The sequence below is a fragment of the Microcebus murinus genome, chromosome 8, assembly GCF_040939455.1.
Source record: "Microcebus murinus isolate Inina chromosome 8, M.murinus_Inina_mat1.0, whole genome shotgun sequence".
Classification (NCBI taxonomy): Eukaryota; Metazoa; Chordata; class Mammalia; order Primates; family Cheirogaleidae; genus Microcebus; species Microcebus murinus.
The window spans coordinates 47139956-47156541 of record NC_134111.1 but is presented as its reverse complement, the minus strand read 5'-3'; the positions used below and the strand labels follow the sequence as shown (position 1 = coordinate 47156541).

Here is a 16586-nt window from a genome sequence, read left to right as displayed (position 1 = left end):
AATTCAACAGCTAAAGATCACATTTATTATTGCTGAAGTTATTTAACTGATATTGACTGAGTGCTTGCTGTTTTCCAGGCACAGACGGCGCCTTCTCTCATCTGATCTTCTCAGTTATGCTATGGGTTGTTACTGTCCTTGCTATTTTACAGGTGAAGATACTAAGGCTTGGAAAGTTAAGTAGATTGCCCTGTGGTCTCATAGCTAGTCAGTGTTACAATCCATATTTAAACTCAAGAATGTTGTCTTCTGAAACCAAGCTAAGATAGGCTGAGTAGATCCTAAGCAACAAAGTATTTTTTGCTCTCGCTTGACTGCCCATAGAACCAACTCAAAGATTTTGAGGATAGGATAGGAAAGGAGGCAGAAAAGAGGCTGTCACAAGGAGTTAAGCTCTCTTGTCTTCTATAGTCACATGAAACAAGTGTTCTGTATGTGTTAGAACAGCCTGAAGCTTCGTGCACAGGGGGATCAGCAGCAGCGTTTTAGACCATAGATGTGAAGCTTTTTCAGCCACCCGGAGCCTTGGTGCACGTGCCATGGTTACTCGGGTCCCCAGCTTGGTGTGCTGTGAGCCTTGTCTGGGTTGAGCCCCCATCCCAAGTGTTGACTGTGGGCTTGCTGCTCATGAGGAATAGCTTCTTGGCCAGAAATCTCTTCAGTGGTAACAGACCCATTTACCTTTCCTCAATTCATTTCTAATGTGTGACATCTACTCTATTGATCATAGCTCTGACCTGCAAAGCAACTTAAGTGCCCTCAGCCCAGAAACCTTTTATTTATTTATTTATTTATTTATTTGTTGTTGTTGTTTGTGTATTTATTTAGGGTTGGTCATTTCCATGTCTAGGAATTTGTATGCTTACATTTAATATGTCACAGCAGGTAAGAGGATCATTGCGTATCCCTTGACCCAATTCAACTTCATTACTATTTACTGAGAATGGACTCAGGCACCAGGCCCTGTGCAATACAGTTTGGGGAGAGACACTATGTAACATCCTTGCTCCTCTGACTCATCTTTTGAATTTTGTGTATTTATTTAGAAGACTCATAATTGTCCACCTTAACTATCTCTTCATTTTTCTCGTGCACATTAAGCAACTTGCCTTTTTAAAAACAAAACAGTAATAATTCTCTTAAGTTGACAAAGAATAAATGGTTATTTCATTTTGCCTCAAACTTGCAGAGGAAGGCTCTCCTGTTTTGTTAGCCATTGGGGAAGGGGCCCTCTTGACTTTCCATTTGGAGCTCCTTTCCCCTCCTGGGGACACTTTTTTTGACCTCCTTTCTGAAAAATAGATCTATCAATTTACTGCAAAGAGGCAAATACTAAGTTGTTTGCAGGATGCACCGCATAAATATTTCTATGGAGTGAGAACTCTTCTTTATCCAGCCTGACCTCCTTTATTAAATTTTTATTTAAGTCAAGAGGTTGAGACAGCCAAGTACTTTGTCTTAAAACTTGTCAGAGATCAATAGCCTAATCAATAAAGGTCAGTCACTGAAAAAACCATCATGAAGGAAGTTGTTGGGCATATGTTTTTTATTTTATTATCCCCACAGTCTTGTTCATTCCTTCACTTTGTGCTGCAGTTATACCCATAGGAGTTGCTTGTTAAATATTCTCGAACATGTTTTTAAAATCTTCAAAATGTGAGTTGTGGCTCTAAAATATGGATTCTATGACTCATACAGGAAAATCAATTTCACTATTTATGGCAATCACATGGCATGTGTTTAAACACAGGCAAACAATTGTTTTGAGCAATTGGAATAAGATTACATATTACATTTGTCTGTTTTTAAGTCTTATCATCAGATACACCCTTCATGGTGGGGGTGACATTGCATCCCTGAAGACTATGCTTCCTGAATAAGGCCAAGGGTCTGTTCACTTTTGGCAAACTTCAGGTACTTGGAAATTTCCAATTAGGATGGCTGATGTCTATGCCAAATGATTTACATCATTTTATTTACTCTATTTGGGATTGTTGAAGGGATGGTTTCTTCCCAAACCATTGTAATACTGAGTGTCATAAATTAGTGCTCCAGAAGGCAAGAACAAATTTAGTTTTTACCAAAGGGACAAATGTGGACTTTTAAAGATTTGTCAAAACGAAATGGTATATTAGCTTGCTTGGCCTGCCTTAACAAAGTACCGCGGACTAGGGGGTCTGAACCACAGGAATTTATAGTTTTACAGTTCTGCAGCCTAGAAGTCCAAGATCAAGGTGTCAGCAGGTTTAGTTTCTCCTGAAGTCTCTCCCTGTGGCTTGTAGAAGGCCACCTCCTTGCAGTCCTCACTTGGTCTTTGCGTGGCAACATGTGTGTGTCCTAATCTCTTCTTTTAAGGACACCAGTCATATTGGATTAGGGCCCACCCTAATGGCCTCATTAAGCCTTAATTTCCTCATTTAAAGAGCCTGTGCCCAATGCAATCACCTCCCGAGGTTCGTTCTGGCTTTTAGGACTTCAGCGTGCATCTGGGTGGGGGGAGGGGCGGGGCACATATCAGCCCATAACAAATGAGAAGGGAAAAGGCATGACAGGGCAGCCACCTTTCAGGACCGCTTTGCAGGAATAGGAAGAGTTGTGCAGCTGATCGGCAGCGGGGGAGCGCACAAGACTATTTTCAGATTCCCCTTCTCTCACTTGTGGGGTACCTGCAGATTAACCTGAAAATAGATTTTTTAAAAACTTACCTGCAAATACTGTCAGATATTTGTCCTCTCTTTAAATCCTGTTGTGCAAATCAGACTCTTCCTCATAGCGTTGCCCTTCTGGGATTCCTTACCCTTAAGGAAGCTTTCCAAGTGCTCCATGGGCAGATGACCACCCTGTGTTCTTCTCTGGGACAGAGCAGAGGAGTCGTGCCTTTTCATCCCTTGAATGTCAGTCATTGGAGAATCACATAACCCCAAGCCTCGAAAGCAAGCAGTTGCATTTTTTTTCCCTTGAGAGAATTTTTGGATTTTTTAAATTTTGTTTTGACATTATTCTGAATAAAAGTCCTGTCCTAATCCAGCCTCCTGATGAGAGTGGCCTCATGTGCTCTCACATATGTATGTTTCCTTCTGATGTACATCAGCAATCTAGCAAATGCTGAGTAACAAGGTTATTTTCTGTGCAACTGTGTATTTTGCAAATAATCATTTGCTGAAGTAATTTCAGAAAGGTCCAACTTGAGAATTTATAGTGGCTTTGCCCGAAGATCATCCCTACTGGACTGTAAGCACATTTACTTATGGGCCATTTATCTGAAATGAATCAAAAGGAGAAATACTAGTTCAATCTCATTCATCACTAAATTTAATGGTCTCACAGTACCTCCTGTGGAAAAGCCAGGGCAGATTCTGCTTACATTTCTAACCTGGAGGACATTGTTATGAACACTTCTTATTAATTAGTCCTTTATGGTTTTCTCCTTTGTCGGGTGGGTATTTTAAACCTAGTTGAAATAGATCATTTTCCCTTTTAATTTGCTAATATTTAATATAGCTTTTCCTGGATTTAATTGTACGTATAAATTGATAGCAAAATTATAGGAATAGGAAAATTAAAATAAAGCATGCTCCTTTCTAATTCTGGGATTGCCTGACTAAAGTTTAAAGAATTTATTGTTGTCTGCTCACTTTATATGGTTGCGGCTATCCTAAAGTTCTCTTATGGCTAATTCACTTGATTAGTAGCACAAATGCTTTAAACCTTTTAAGCAAAAAAAAATATTATCTCTATTCTGAAACAACAAAGTTTGGGGATTCAGCTGAGCATGTGTCCAAGTTCTTGGCCAGACACAGAGCTTCCTTTGGAAGTTTCTACACTCTGCAATCCACCTCTCACTTAGTCATTAGTTGCTGGCTTCCCAGGGGAGGGCATAAGTCAGTCTCCTACATGTTCATGGTAGAGTGTTACTTCTGCTTCCCACAGATGGTGTAGCTAAAGTGAAAGATCTATGTTTAATCAATACATAGATTTTCAGACCCCTTCAAATACTCTTTGGAGAATGCAGTCATGAAATCACCCTTTGTAGCAGTTGACAGGATACTTTGGGGGCTTCAGGAAGAAGTGTGTAGAGGCCATCCATTTCTCCAGATTCTCTGAGCTCCCTCCATTGAGGTAAATCATCAGGAAACAATGCACAGTGGCTGTGTTATTTCAGCTCCCAGAAGAGATGCCGTCACTCAGGTTAAGATTTAATATTGTGCCTTCAGCACCTGGGAGAAAAAACGTCCATCTTTTGCACCATAGTGTTGAAGACATTTATATGAAAAAAGTTTCTGTTTTTTACAACATAGAATTGGAGGCATTATTCAGTGTCCCTTATGAAGGGGCTTCCATAAAAAATTTTTCCTTGAAATTAATGCCCAGGAAAACAAAATCTGCCCTGCATATTTCTTTTTTGATAAAGTAAGAACTGAACTATGCAATAGTTTCTCTTTTCTGCCTTAGCTGCAAGCAAATGAACCTAAATCCAGTGTTCAATTGGAGTAACTGATATCACAAGTATGTGGTTATAGCTCTTTCTGTTCTTTCTAATTTCTGTAATTTTTAATAGCTAAATGTTTAGCTATATATTTAGTTTAATTTTGAAATGATTTAACATCCTTTTTGCAAGAATCAAATAAACCAAATAGTTGGCAAAGAATATGATAATTGTCCCTAATAATTATAATTTGTAATGGTTTGTGCCTTAAAAAAATACACTTCTATTATCTTAAAATTTTACTTATCCTGGAACATTGCAGATGTATGTAGCTCCACTCACCTCCCCATACACATCAGTCTGTATAAACACATCTACCATGACATGACATGTTGTCTAGATCTCAAATGGTTATATACTAAATCTGTGTTTTAGAGCTACCTTTACATTTCTATTTATATAGGGCTTAGTATGTTGGCTTGGGAACCTCATGCATTGAAGAGAGAAATTCATCATGGAAACATTGAGTCTATCAGTTCTCTGCAGTAAAATGCAACAAACTCTAATGTTTCAGGCACAAATAATGTTAATAAAGGTTAGTCCTATTCTGATCTCAGTTGATTTCAGAAAAGAGTCATATACAAAGACCTCTACCTAATAAGCATGCTTAATATTTTTTCCTGCTACAAAAAAGTGTGCACTTTAACCAGACTGTCATATTTCTTCTCCTTTCAGCCCTATAGGTGAATCTGGTTTTTGTGTGATCACGTTATTTCCCTTTTACCCCATAGATAAAAATAAGTTCAGCAGATACATTCACCGGACATTCTAAATGCTGACAAGGACTGCTTGCTACGTGTGACAATATAGTTCCATAACCTTGACAGGAAATAGAGCCCTTAGATAATAATCTTCCCAGTAACACAGCTGGGACGTCACACAATTAATTTCGTGCTGTGTAGGTGAAACATTATTAAAATTTTATGTATTCAGTTCCAAAGTAAGTGTTAACATGACAAAATACTACATTTTAAATATTGTGGATAGTAGGTACATGTTTATCCCTTTAATTACTGTTTGCACTTTCCTGTATGTTGAAAAGTTTTTCATAATTTTTGAAGGTATTATATACTAGAGAAAAATAGAATCAACCATGTTTAGGTTGGAGAGCGGCGAGGGTGGAGGAGAGGAAATAGCTGTCCCCTTCACCTGGCAGGTGTGGAGATTTTGCAGTGGCTTTTGTCGAAGAAAAACACTTTAACTTAGTTTTTATCACTTCCAGATGAAAAGCATTTTTTTTGTAGCTAGGAAAAGTTATTATTTGCTATATTTTTGCATGTGACTTATTCGTAAGTGTCAACACAGTACTGAGCATCAGAAATGTCTATTTGCAAGGCTCTGTAGGTGTACCTCTAAGGTAGCCAGCCGTCAGCTGTGTCAAATCCTATGCATCCAGACTGTTCGCCCCCTGCAGGCTGCAAATCTTATAGGGTTCTTTCCGCTGCTACATAGCCAGCCAGTGAGAACCATCAGAGCCCCAAGCCGGACGTTCTAGTTGCAGACAAACCTGCAGACACAGCCAGTGTGTGAGGCCAAATTCTTTAAGATATGTTAATATACCTTCTTTAAGGAAAACTCTGTGTGTGTGTGTGTGTGTGTGTATACATATGTGTGTGACAGTCATTTCTCATTTTTTTGTTAAAGGGAACAGTGTGACTTTCTGATCTTTTTGACAGTGATCTTGGACTATGTGACGTTGCATGGCTTTATGTAGACTAGAATTCTGGATTCTACCAATTTATGTTTTCTAGGCCAAGTGCATATTCCTGGGTGTGTGGATCTACAATGCTGAAAGGAATTTTCACTTTTTAGAAGATTCATTGACTCAAGAGACTTTCCCAGCAAGTCAAATGTATGGGCAAGGGTTGAGGGGGGAGGGGCAGATATCTGGTTCAGTTATTATTCTCATCCCCCTGGAGCATGTGGCACATGGTAGATGGAGATAGACACATCTAGGAGAGCTTTGATTTTAGGTAGGGCTTTGGGGCACAAGGCTGATAGGTACAGCAGTGGCTCTCAGCCTTCAGAGTCACAGGTAGAGAACTCAGCTGTTCCCTTTTCCTCACCTTCCCCACCCTCCAACCGGAACAGATGTGGTCGATTCTTTTTTTTTTTTCCTCTGGCATATAATATTTTAGAAAATTATGAAAAACATTTCAACCCACAGAAAAGTGCAAAGAGTAAGAAAATGAATACGCATGTACCTACCATCCAGATTTTTAAAAATAGTAACATTCTGTCATATTTGCTTCAGTGCTGAATACAGACATTTTAATTTCTGCCACCCCAGCAATCATATGGAACATCTTCCCATCTGTAACCTCTCTCATTGCATGTATTAATTCTTAACTGGGTGCAGGGGTATCATGGGCGGGGGGAAGCCTTCCTTCCAGGTATCAAGCCTCCTCTCACCCTGCCTGCAGCTTGAGAATCACCAATCTGTGATAAAGTGCAGTGATCTAGAATTTCTGAGTCCCAGGTTTGGGTGTCTTTTCTGCCATTAGTGGCTCCTAGCATAGGCCTGACACCTAGTAGATGATCAATAATAATTTATAGAGTATTGAGTGAATTAACTAGCTGTGTAATCTTAAGCAAGCCACTTAATCTCTTTGGCTTCAGTGTTTTTTCACCTGAGGAATGAGGAAAATGGATTAGGTGACCTCTAAGGCCCCTTTCAGTTGTAAAATTATATGATTCTGTGATTGGACCTTTACTTCAGTGGAAGATTAATTTGACAGGAGTGTGAAGGATGGATCATAGCGCCAAGAGAGGAGAAATGCACCTTTCTCTGAATTAGTCTAGTATTTCCTTCACTACTACTATTTTCTAAGCACTTATTAACATTGGGTTTTCCCCTGAAGTTTGCATATCTGGCAGCTGTCATTCTCTGGGAAAATGGCAAACTCTTTAAGGACTGGAACTGTGACTTTTTCCCACCTGTTTCTGTGTACCTCAAAATTTAAGACCTAATAATAGCTTATAGCCGTGCCAGGGAGTTCAGACAGTTTCTCACACAGCTCATTTAATCTGTGAGGAAAGCATTATTTCCCCTTTTTACTGCAGGAGAAACTGAATGTTAGAGAGGTGAAGTGGCTTACGGAATGTCATTGCTGGTAAGTGGCTGAACTGCAAATTGGTCTCAGATGGCCAATCTGGGCTAGTTAACTGACGGACTGTGCTCTAGGAAAGCCCAGAGATGGGCGTGAACACTTCTTCAGACCAGCCATCCCCTTGGCCATGAGAATCTGTTTCTTTCTCTTCCTGATTCTTTTGCTTCTGGCCTTATGTTGTAGGTTCCTTCAACTTATCCTATATTGCCTCATTTTTTTCATGTCTCATTAAGAACAACAGTTTTCTCCCAGGCCTAGACATTCATCTGCCAAGGATTATTATACCCTGAACACCAGCTCCCTCAATCTTTTATGACCCTTCTTCCTTTTGTTGTGTATCTTTAGCTTTAGCAATAGCAATGTATACTTGTATATGTATGTGTGTGTGAGTGTGTGTGAAATACTCTTTGTTCATTAAATCATTTATCCTCCTCTGTGGCAGATGACGGTGACCTAGCCTTGGTCAGTAGCAGTGAAGTTTTAGAGAAATGGATGATGAAAATTCTTACGGAGGTGTAATGCACAGGTCTTGGAGTTGGCTGTCACCAGCATTTACTGTCCTACAGGGCAAAGGAGGAGAAATGAATGTGAGAGGAAAAGCGATGCATTCCATTTTGGATATGCTGAGTTTTTTTGTGTCTCCACTGCATGGAGACATACCATATAGATAGTTGATGATGAGCTTATAGCTCCGGGGCAGTACCTAAAATTGAGTTATAGATTTGGAATTAATCGTTCAGGGCAGGAACGAGAAGAGGAGGGTGGAGGATGGAACATTAACATTGTCGGGGCAGGCACGCACAGGTAGAGGAGTGTTGGGGCAGCAGAGAAAGGGCAGCTAGGGAACTGGGGAAGACCAGAAGAAGGAGGCATCACAGAAGCCGTGGACGAGGCACTTTGTAAAAGGCAGACTTGTGAACTCTGCATTCACTCAACAAATACTGTCTGTGCAGCCCCTAGAGGCTGTGCTGGGTGCTAAAAGGAAGAACAGTGAACAGGGCAAGATGGGGTAGGATTTGGAACGTATTATCTAGTATGTGAGCCAGACATTAAAGCAATAGCCATATGGTTCCATGTGTGCAAAATGGAGCATACAAAGTGTGGAACTGGAGACTAGGGGTTCACCTTCCTGTCCCAGCTTCTCCAAACAGACTCCACTAGGCCCCAGAACATGATTAGAGTCAGTCAGGGAGAGGGAGAGGGAGAGTGAGCATGACAGGAAACTTTCAAGCAGGGGGAGAAGCTAGCTCCTTCAAGAAGCCAGCAGGAGCCCCATGTTTGAGGGACAGAGGGGCCATGGGAGCTGGAAATGCGTGAATTGGAGAGTGGGGAAGATGGGGGTGGGAGACAGTCAGGAGCCAGGGCTTGCAAGGTCGTGCAAAGGATTTTGAATTTTAAGAATAAGTGGAAGAAAATGGAATTTTTAAGCACAGAGTGTAGGATCAGATTTTCATATAAGACAATGATCAGCTGCTATGCAGATTGTGAGTGTCAGTGTGGATAGTCCCATTCATTAGTAGCGTCTAGGGATGTTCACAGGAGGGCTGAGGGTGCCATGGGGAAGAGATGTACACTGGAGAAAATAAGGGGTAGCATTTATAAAGTTCCAGATTTAGTGATTTTGTATATGTTCTCTACCCTTTCTAAGCCCTAGTTTCTTTGTCTATAAAATAAGGGTTAAGAGTGTTCCCTACTTCAAAGGCTGTTTTGATCACGGAATGAGATAACATTTGCAAAACACCAAGCATGTCCCAGCAGATAGTGAATGCTATTGTCTCAGTCCATTCTGTGCTGCTATAACAAAATTACCATAGACTGGGGGTAATTTATAATGAACAGAAATGTACTGGCTCAAAGTTCTGGAGGCTGGGAAGTCCAAGGTCAAGGGGCCGCATCTGGCAAGGGCCTTCTTCCTGTGTCACTCCGTGGTGGAAGAGCAAAGAGAGGGTGAAAGAGAGCAAGAGAGTGAAGTCTCGGCTTCAGGCCCTTTTATAATCATTAATCCGTTCATGAGGGTGGAGCTCTCATAACCTAAACACCTCCCAGTAGGCCTCACCTGCCAACGTGGCTATATTGGGCATTAAGTTTCCAACACATCCTTTTTAGGGGGAACATTCAAACCACAGCAGCTATGAATTATTACTTTCCCTCTTGCGGTTAAACTGATTACAGAGTGCCAAACCAAGTAGTCGAGTATGTGGGAGTCCCTTGGGAACTCCCTAAATGCTAACAGCTTCACCCTGACCTTGAATTTCATATCAAAGTAAGGAAGAACAAGGCTATTGTCTGAGAAATCCCGTGCTGTGTAGGAGGGAGGGGCTGCCCCTGGGTCCCCAGAAAACACTATCCCTGCCACCCTTGGAGGTGTGGTGGCACCAACCTCAAAGCTTAACAGTTGGCTGCCATCCTCGTTTGAGAGCATCCCTATGGTGGAGGGTATGCAGTGCCAGTGCCAGTGACTTGTTTCTGATGCTCTTTGACAGTGAGTGGTCTTTGGACTAGAACAGCTTTTTAATCACACGTGGTTCTTAGGGTGTGAGTGCTCCTAAGAGACACGCGCGTGAAGCTGAAGAATGCAAATAGCTCTGAGCCGGCATTTTGGCTTTGGAGCCCTCCAGGAGCAATAACTCTGTCAGATTGTCCCGACACGGTACATTAAAAGGTGCAGATAAAAGCTACATTCTGTAAAATATATACTACAATTGCACCAGCCTTCTCTGCACCTGTACCACCAGGAAAGGTTATGTGTCCACTCACGCGTGCCTCATCGCCACTCCCTTAGCCAAATGCCCCGTTTGAGTGCTCACTGTGTCACCTGAAGATAAATTCTGTAAGAAAAACTGTATGCATTCCAATCTGTATCTCTGAACTTCTCACTTTGCGTGGACATAGCAAAAAGGACATTTGTTGGAAAGGAACAGCAGTTACTAAAAGTAAAAAAAAAAAAAAATCAGTTTCAAGTTTGTAAGTTTATGGATTGTATTTTCTTTTTGGTTAAGTTTCTGTGGCCTTATTTTCTTTCCCATGATTAGTTTTTCCCATGCCCTTAGTGTGTGGGTCAATATATTATTTATACGACTCTTTTTTTAGGAGATCCTTAAAAAGAATATTGAAGTCTTACCATTTCAGAAAACTTTTTGCCCATGGAAATAGGTTCATGTGTTACTATCGGGAGAAGTTATATTTTGTATTCAGTCTCACTAATGAGTGGTGATTGACTGAATCTGGCCCACACATTAGTGTCAAAAATTTTAAAGTAAGTACCAATAATTAAAACTATGGGATGTGATATAAAATGTCAAATTTCTTGGTTCTTTGAAAAATCTGCATATTTAGCCCAAATTCCTGCCTTGCTGTAACTAGCTGGTGCTGAGCAGCCTTGCCCTCTTTAGGTGGGCAAGAAACTTTCCAGCTGGTGCAGTCCCCACATCTCCCTGATTTTTAATACACTCCCTGCTTTTTTACTCAAAGTTCCTGCAATGTTGCTTAAAATTGCTGCTGAGAGTATACATCAGTACAGCTTAAATGAAGGAGAATTTGATGATATCTATCAAACTACAAATGCATATATCCTTTGACCAAGCAATTCACTCTATACATTTGTTTTTATACTTATATATGTGCAAAATGATGTAAGAACAAGGTTATTTATTGAAGCACTATTTAGCGAAAGATTGGAAGCAATCTCTTCATAGAATGGGAACTGGTTAAAAATGGTTATAGCATGCAACAGAAAATGATGTGGCTATAAAGAAAAGAATGAGAAAGGTCTCTATGAACTAATATGGAGAAAATCCAAAATCTATTATTAAATTAAAAGAAAGGCAAGGTACAGAACACTGGATATAGTAAGCTATCGTTTGTATCAAATATACATGGATATTTGATATTAATAGTACATGCATAAAACATCTAAGGATGTGTGCACAAAAATCCTAAAACATTGATTGCCTCTGGGAGGGATACCAAATAGTTGGGTGACAGGAGTGGGAGGCCTAGTGTTCATAGAATATCTTATTATACCTTTTGATTTTTAAGCCATTTCATTGTATCACCTATTTTGAAAAGTAAATTTCCTGCCTGAGCCCTGTAGGCATTTGCATTTGAAATGAGCAATAAGGGGTTGTGCCTTACCAAATTTAAGAGTTTTTATTTGAGGACTGAAAAGGTTTTTAATAAGGGTTATCAAAGGCAGCCTGGTGTTGAAACTGTTACTCTCAAGTTTTTACCGTTTTGTCTGCAAAGTTGCACTGACTTGATTTCTGGCCTTAAATCATACCTATTTTCAGCTTCCCTGAAATCAGAGTGTCCTGTGCCATATCAATTAAAGTAAATGTACTTTCAATTAAAGGTGTTAAGTATGAGTCTGAAAAGATTAATTCTTTATAAAAGGATGACCTTCAGTAGTTAGATCCAATTAGGCATTTTTCCAACGATATTTCATCTTGATGGGACAAGTCTACTACTCACAATCAATCACGGTGATCTTTTCAAAGGCAAGTATTTTAGGTTCAGAGTCATAAAAGAATGACTTGACTATGCAGCCTCCATAACTCGAGCCACGGTTGATGTAGATGGAGATTATGGGTGTTGGATATTACTTTTTTGTTACTAATATTTAAAGCATCAGGGTATGCATGATGATATTCTGGGTACAGTTCCTATACCTATCTTTTCATGGCCTTAGTAGCATAAGCTGATTTAAATGAGACTGATCAAAAGAAAGGGGGGGGGGAGCAACAATGACACAAATTAGTGTCAAATCAGATTCCTTTTTATTTTTTTTCTCCTCCTGTCATTTCATTATTAAATATGTGATAAATATTTGCAGTGCTTGCCGGTCATTTTATGGTAACATGCAAAACCTTGGGGAATGGTATTGTTTTCTCTAAAAAGTTAAAAGCTATCAAGCATTTCTATTTCTGTTAGGCATTTCCAGCGTATTAATAGAATTGTTGATCCTTAATTTGGAAAAGTCATTGAATAGAGTAGTCAAAAAATGGAAAACAAGTAGTATCTCTTTGCATATTTCAAAGTTGATTGTTGGAATCATTTGAGATTTTATATGTGTGCATGTGTGTGTATGTGTCTGTGTGTATTTGTATTACCAAAAGTATGGTCCAGTGACCCCAGGGGTCATTGTGACCCTTTCAGGGAGCCCATGAGGTCAAAACTATTTTTTATAATAATATTAAGAAATTTAGGCCAGGCGCAGTGGCTCATGCCTGTAATCCTAGCACTTTGGGAGGCCGAGGTAGGAAGATTATTTGAGCTCAGGAGTTTGAGACCAGCCTGAGCAAGAGTGAGACCCTGTCTCTACTAAAAAATAGAAAGAAATTAATTGGCCAACTAAAAATACATAGAAAAAATTAGCCGGGCATGGTGGTGCATGCCTGTAGTCCCAGCTACCCGGGAGGCTGAGACAGAAGGATTGCTTGAGCCCAGGAGTTTGAGGTTGCTGTGAGTTAGGCTGAGGCCACGGCACTCTAGCCTGGGCAACAGAGTGAGACTCTGTCTAAAAAAAAAAAAAAAAAGCCTTTTTTACTTTCATTCTTTCATACATGGTCAGTGGAATTTTTCAGTGGCTGGCTACATGCCATTCGATGTAGCAGATTGCAGAAGCAAGTACAAGCATCCAGCTGTCGTAAGCCAGATCTTGTACAGGTTTACAAAAATGTAAAACAATGTGCTCTTTTCACTGATTGGTTTTTATTTAGAAAGGGAGAGTAATTTTTCCCAAGAAAATTTTTATATTAACATGGGCTTAAGTATTGTCATTTTCAAATGAATACATTAATATGTTAAAACTTTATCAGTTTTAATTTGAAATACAGCGAATTTTGATGGATAGAGATGGATAGAGGGACATAAACAAAGGCTCTTTAGGGATCCTCAATACTTTTTAAGAATAAAAACAGGCTCTAAGACCAAAACGTTTGAGAACTGTTGATATATATGAACATACTGTGTAAATGTCTGGTGACGTTTGTAGTTTATTGAGAAACTATAGGCTGTTTAAACGATGCAGCACACAGACAGTCCTTCTGTTGCAGGGACTGATTGTCAATGGCACATTCCACGCCCAGGGCATGGTTCTTTAGTCTGGGGTCCAAGATCATCCCTGAACACTCTATAATTGTCTACAAGTTCATGTGTAAGTTATGTGTACCCCTTTATGCACGGGGATACATTCCAAGACCCCCAGTGGATGTCTAAAACCTCAGATAATACTAAACCCTGTATACTCTCTTTTTTTTCCTATCTAATATACCACTGATAGTGTTTAATTTAAAAATGAGGCACAGTAAAACATTAACAACAACAACTCAATGAAATAGAATGATTATAGCAATATACTGCAATACTCTCTCAGAATATCTCATCATACTGTACTGTGGGTAACTGAAACCTTGCAGTGAAACCGTGGATAAAGGAGGACTACTGTATCCTCGCTTTCAGGGTGAGGGTCCACAATTTCCACAGTTTTCAGATTTCCGTAAGGCTCTAAAAGAAGCACAGCTATAGGACTTGCTGAAGTCCCCTGGTCCATTGTAGCCCTGAGAGGAGCAGTGATAAAAGTCAAGGTGGGGAAACGTAAGGGAAGATGCAGAGTTCAAGGTTCAAGGCTCTCATGTCTGGGCACAGGCGGGGCATCTCTCGAGTTCTTGGCCCGTTTCTTCTCCATGTGTCACTATGGAAAGGTGTTGAACTTATCAGGCTGTTTTCTAGGCACCAAGGAGAAGGGCTGTCTCTCAGTGGGTACCGTGCCTCTACATCTTTCAGGGCCTCCTTGCACTTACTGTGGTAGTGTATGTTAGGACATAAAAGAGCCAAGATGAGGCTATGGACCAAAGAGCGCCCAGAGACCAGCTTCATCCTGGTTCGGGCACTGTTAACAGAGGCCGGGAGGTGTTCTACAGAGCTCGAGAGTGGTAAAGCTGGAATACTAACAGGATCTGCTCCAACTTTCATGGCACCGCAGGAGGGGGAAGATGTTCAGGCCATCTCTGTCTTTGTCTCTGTCTTGGGCACTCTCTGTGGCAGGGCTAATAGTCGAGTTCTTGTGGAAATTACTAGTTCGTTCATGTTTCCTGCCTGCAGTTTCTTAAGGTGTTTTTATTAACTTTAATTCTAGCGTCTGTTGACAGTTGCCTATAGTATTTGTGTTCTTATGAGAATTTAAAACTATTCTAATTATAGCTCGCTGCCCTGTTATCATTTCGTAAAATTAATTTGATTGGAAAGCCTGTGTCTTAGATATTATGTTTCATATCTCCCCAGTGTCATTTAATTTTTTAATTGCGTAGATTTATATATTTTACAGTTTTAAGAAAGCATTTTATATTTACTTAAATAAAGTTTTATGTATTCAGGGAGAATTTTGCAACATTCATAGGTCCCCTATATTTACATAAAATTTTTAACTACAAAATGTACACCTTATTCTGGGCATTTTGTTGCATGGTTTAATCTGTAATGCTCTCTCCAACTCTGTTGCTGATACCATCTTCCCTGTTTGTTTCACTTTTAAAAATAATTTAATAAAATACTATTTTTTCAGAGAAAATATGGAAAATATATTGGATATCATTTAGAGTAAAGACTTCTAAAATTTTTAATTATGAAATTATATTTAAAATTTCCTATTTAGTGCAGATTTTATAAAACATTTTGGTTTTGGATTGTGATATAAGCATGTTTATATAAGGTAAATTCAATAAATTAGATAAATCTCTTCATTATTGCCATAACTATCTCTTCTAGTCCAGGAACTATTTAGAGGTAACTCAAAACTGTACAATGCTATCTACATGTTAGTTTCATCTTGTAAAACTTGGAATACATTTAGCTTGATTAAATTCTGCTTCCCTAGAATTTAATGTCCTATATTTTATGTATTTCAGAAACTCAAGAAAGGAACTTAATGATATACGATTTGAGTTTACTCCAGGAAGAGGTGAGTTTTAATTGAAATTATTATTTTATTACCACAAGGAGCATTTGAGAAATTGATTATAAGCATGTGGTTATAATTTGCTATTCAAAGCTGCTTTGTCTAAAAGCGAGGAAGGAAGGAGAGATGGAAGGAAGGAAGGATTTTTGGTAATTGTAAGGATTCAGAACCAAACCACTACTGACTACGTGAATCCCAATGACACATGCCGCATAGTATATATACACATGTAAATTAGATATATTAGCTCAACCATGAAAATAAGCACTGATATGCAGGCCTTAAAGGAAATTATGATGAGCGTAATCAGAAGCATACAGCAGTCCTGATGAGAGTTGTGCAGTAAACCATGGGTATCATATAAAAAGTTGTTGTTTTTTTATTACATTGGCTCTGTTCTTAGTTCAGGTTACACGAAGCCTCTCTTGGGGAGTGTTTGCAGCCTCTATTTATTTGCTGCAGGCACCCAGGTAAGCTTGGTAGGAACAATGCCAGTCTTGCAGCTAAATGCAATTTGAGCACTTTACATAGTTATTACAACTGTGTAAAGGCTATGCTGATTGTTCCTTCAGCTTCTGGATGCCTGGAAGCCATAGGACCACATGTGACTTTTTTGTCATCTCTTACACCTGGTAGAGAGCCTGGCATGCAGGAGAACGCCAAGTAATCTTGGTTAATTAGTGGATAAATAACATACATGAATAGTCTCCAGAGATCACAGGACAAGTGTTAAAAAAAATTACCATTTGCACTATTTAGTTTATAACCAAAATAACCTAGAGAAGTAAAAGTCAGATGCTAATGCTAAGACTAACTGTTTTCCCTGACCTCTGGTTTCACATTTTAATGTGCATGAAAACATTTTCCTCTATGTCTATACTGGATACCTTTTGAAAGCACATTGGTCTCATACATTAGAATGTATTAATACATGTAAGCTAGTACCACTCTGTGTTTATTTTGTGTCTTAGAGCTGCACATAAGTTTTAATTTGATTAAATAAATTGTATTTGCTAAAATCTTGAAAACCCTGAAG

General features: G+C 39.4%; 1 protein-coding gene across 1 annotated transcript in view; it reads left to right on the top strand.

Moving 5' to 3' along the window:
* The window catches only part of STK39 (serine/threonine kinase 39), a 277886-nt gene that overhangs the window by 209808 nt on the left and 51492 nt on the right, over positions 1–16586 (top strand). The window contains exon 15 of the mRNA XM_020288403.2: positions 15501–15553. Coding sequence (XP_020143992.2) covers positions 15501–15553 — 53 coding nt within the window. The remainder of the gene's footprint in view (positions 1–15500; positions 15554–16586) is intronic.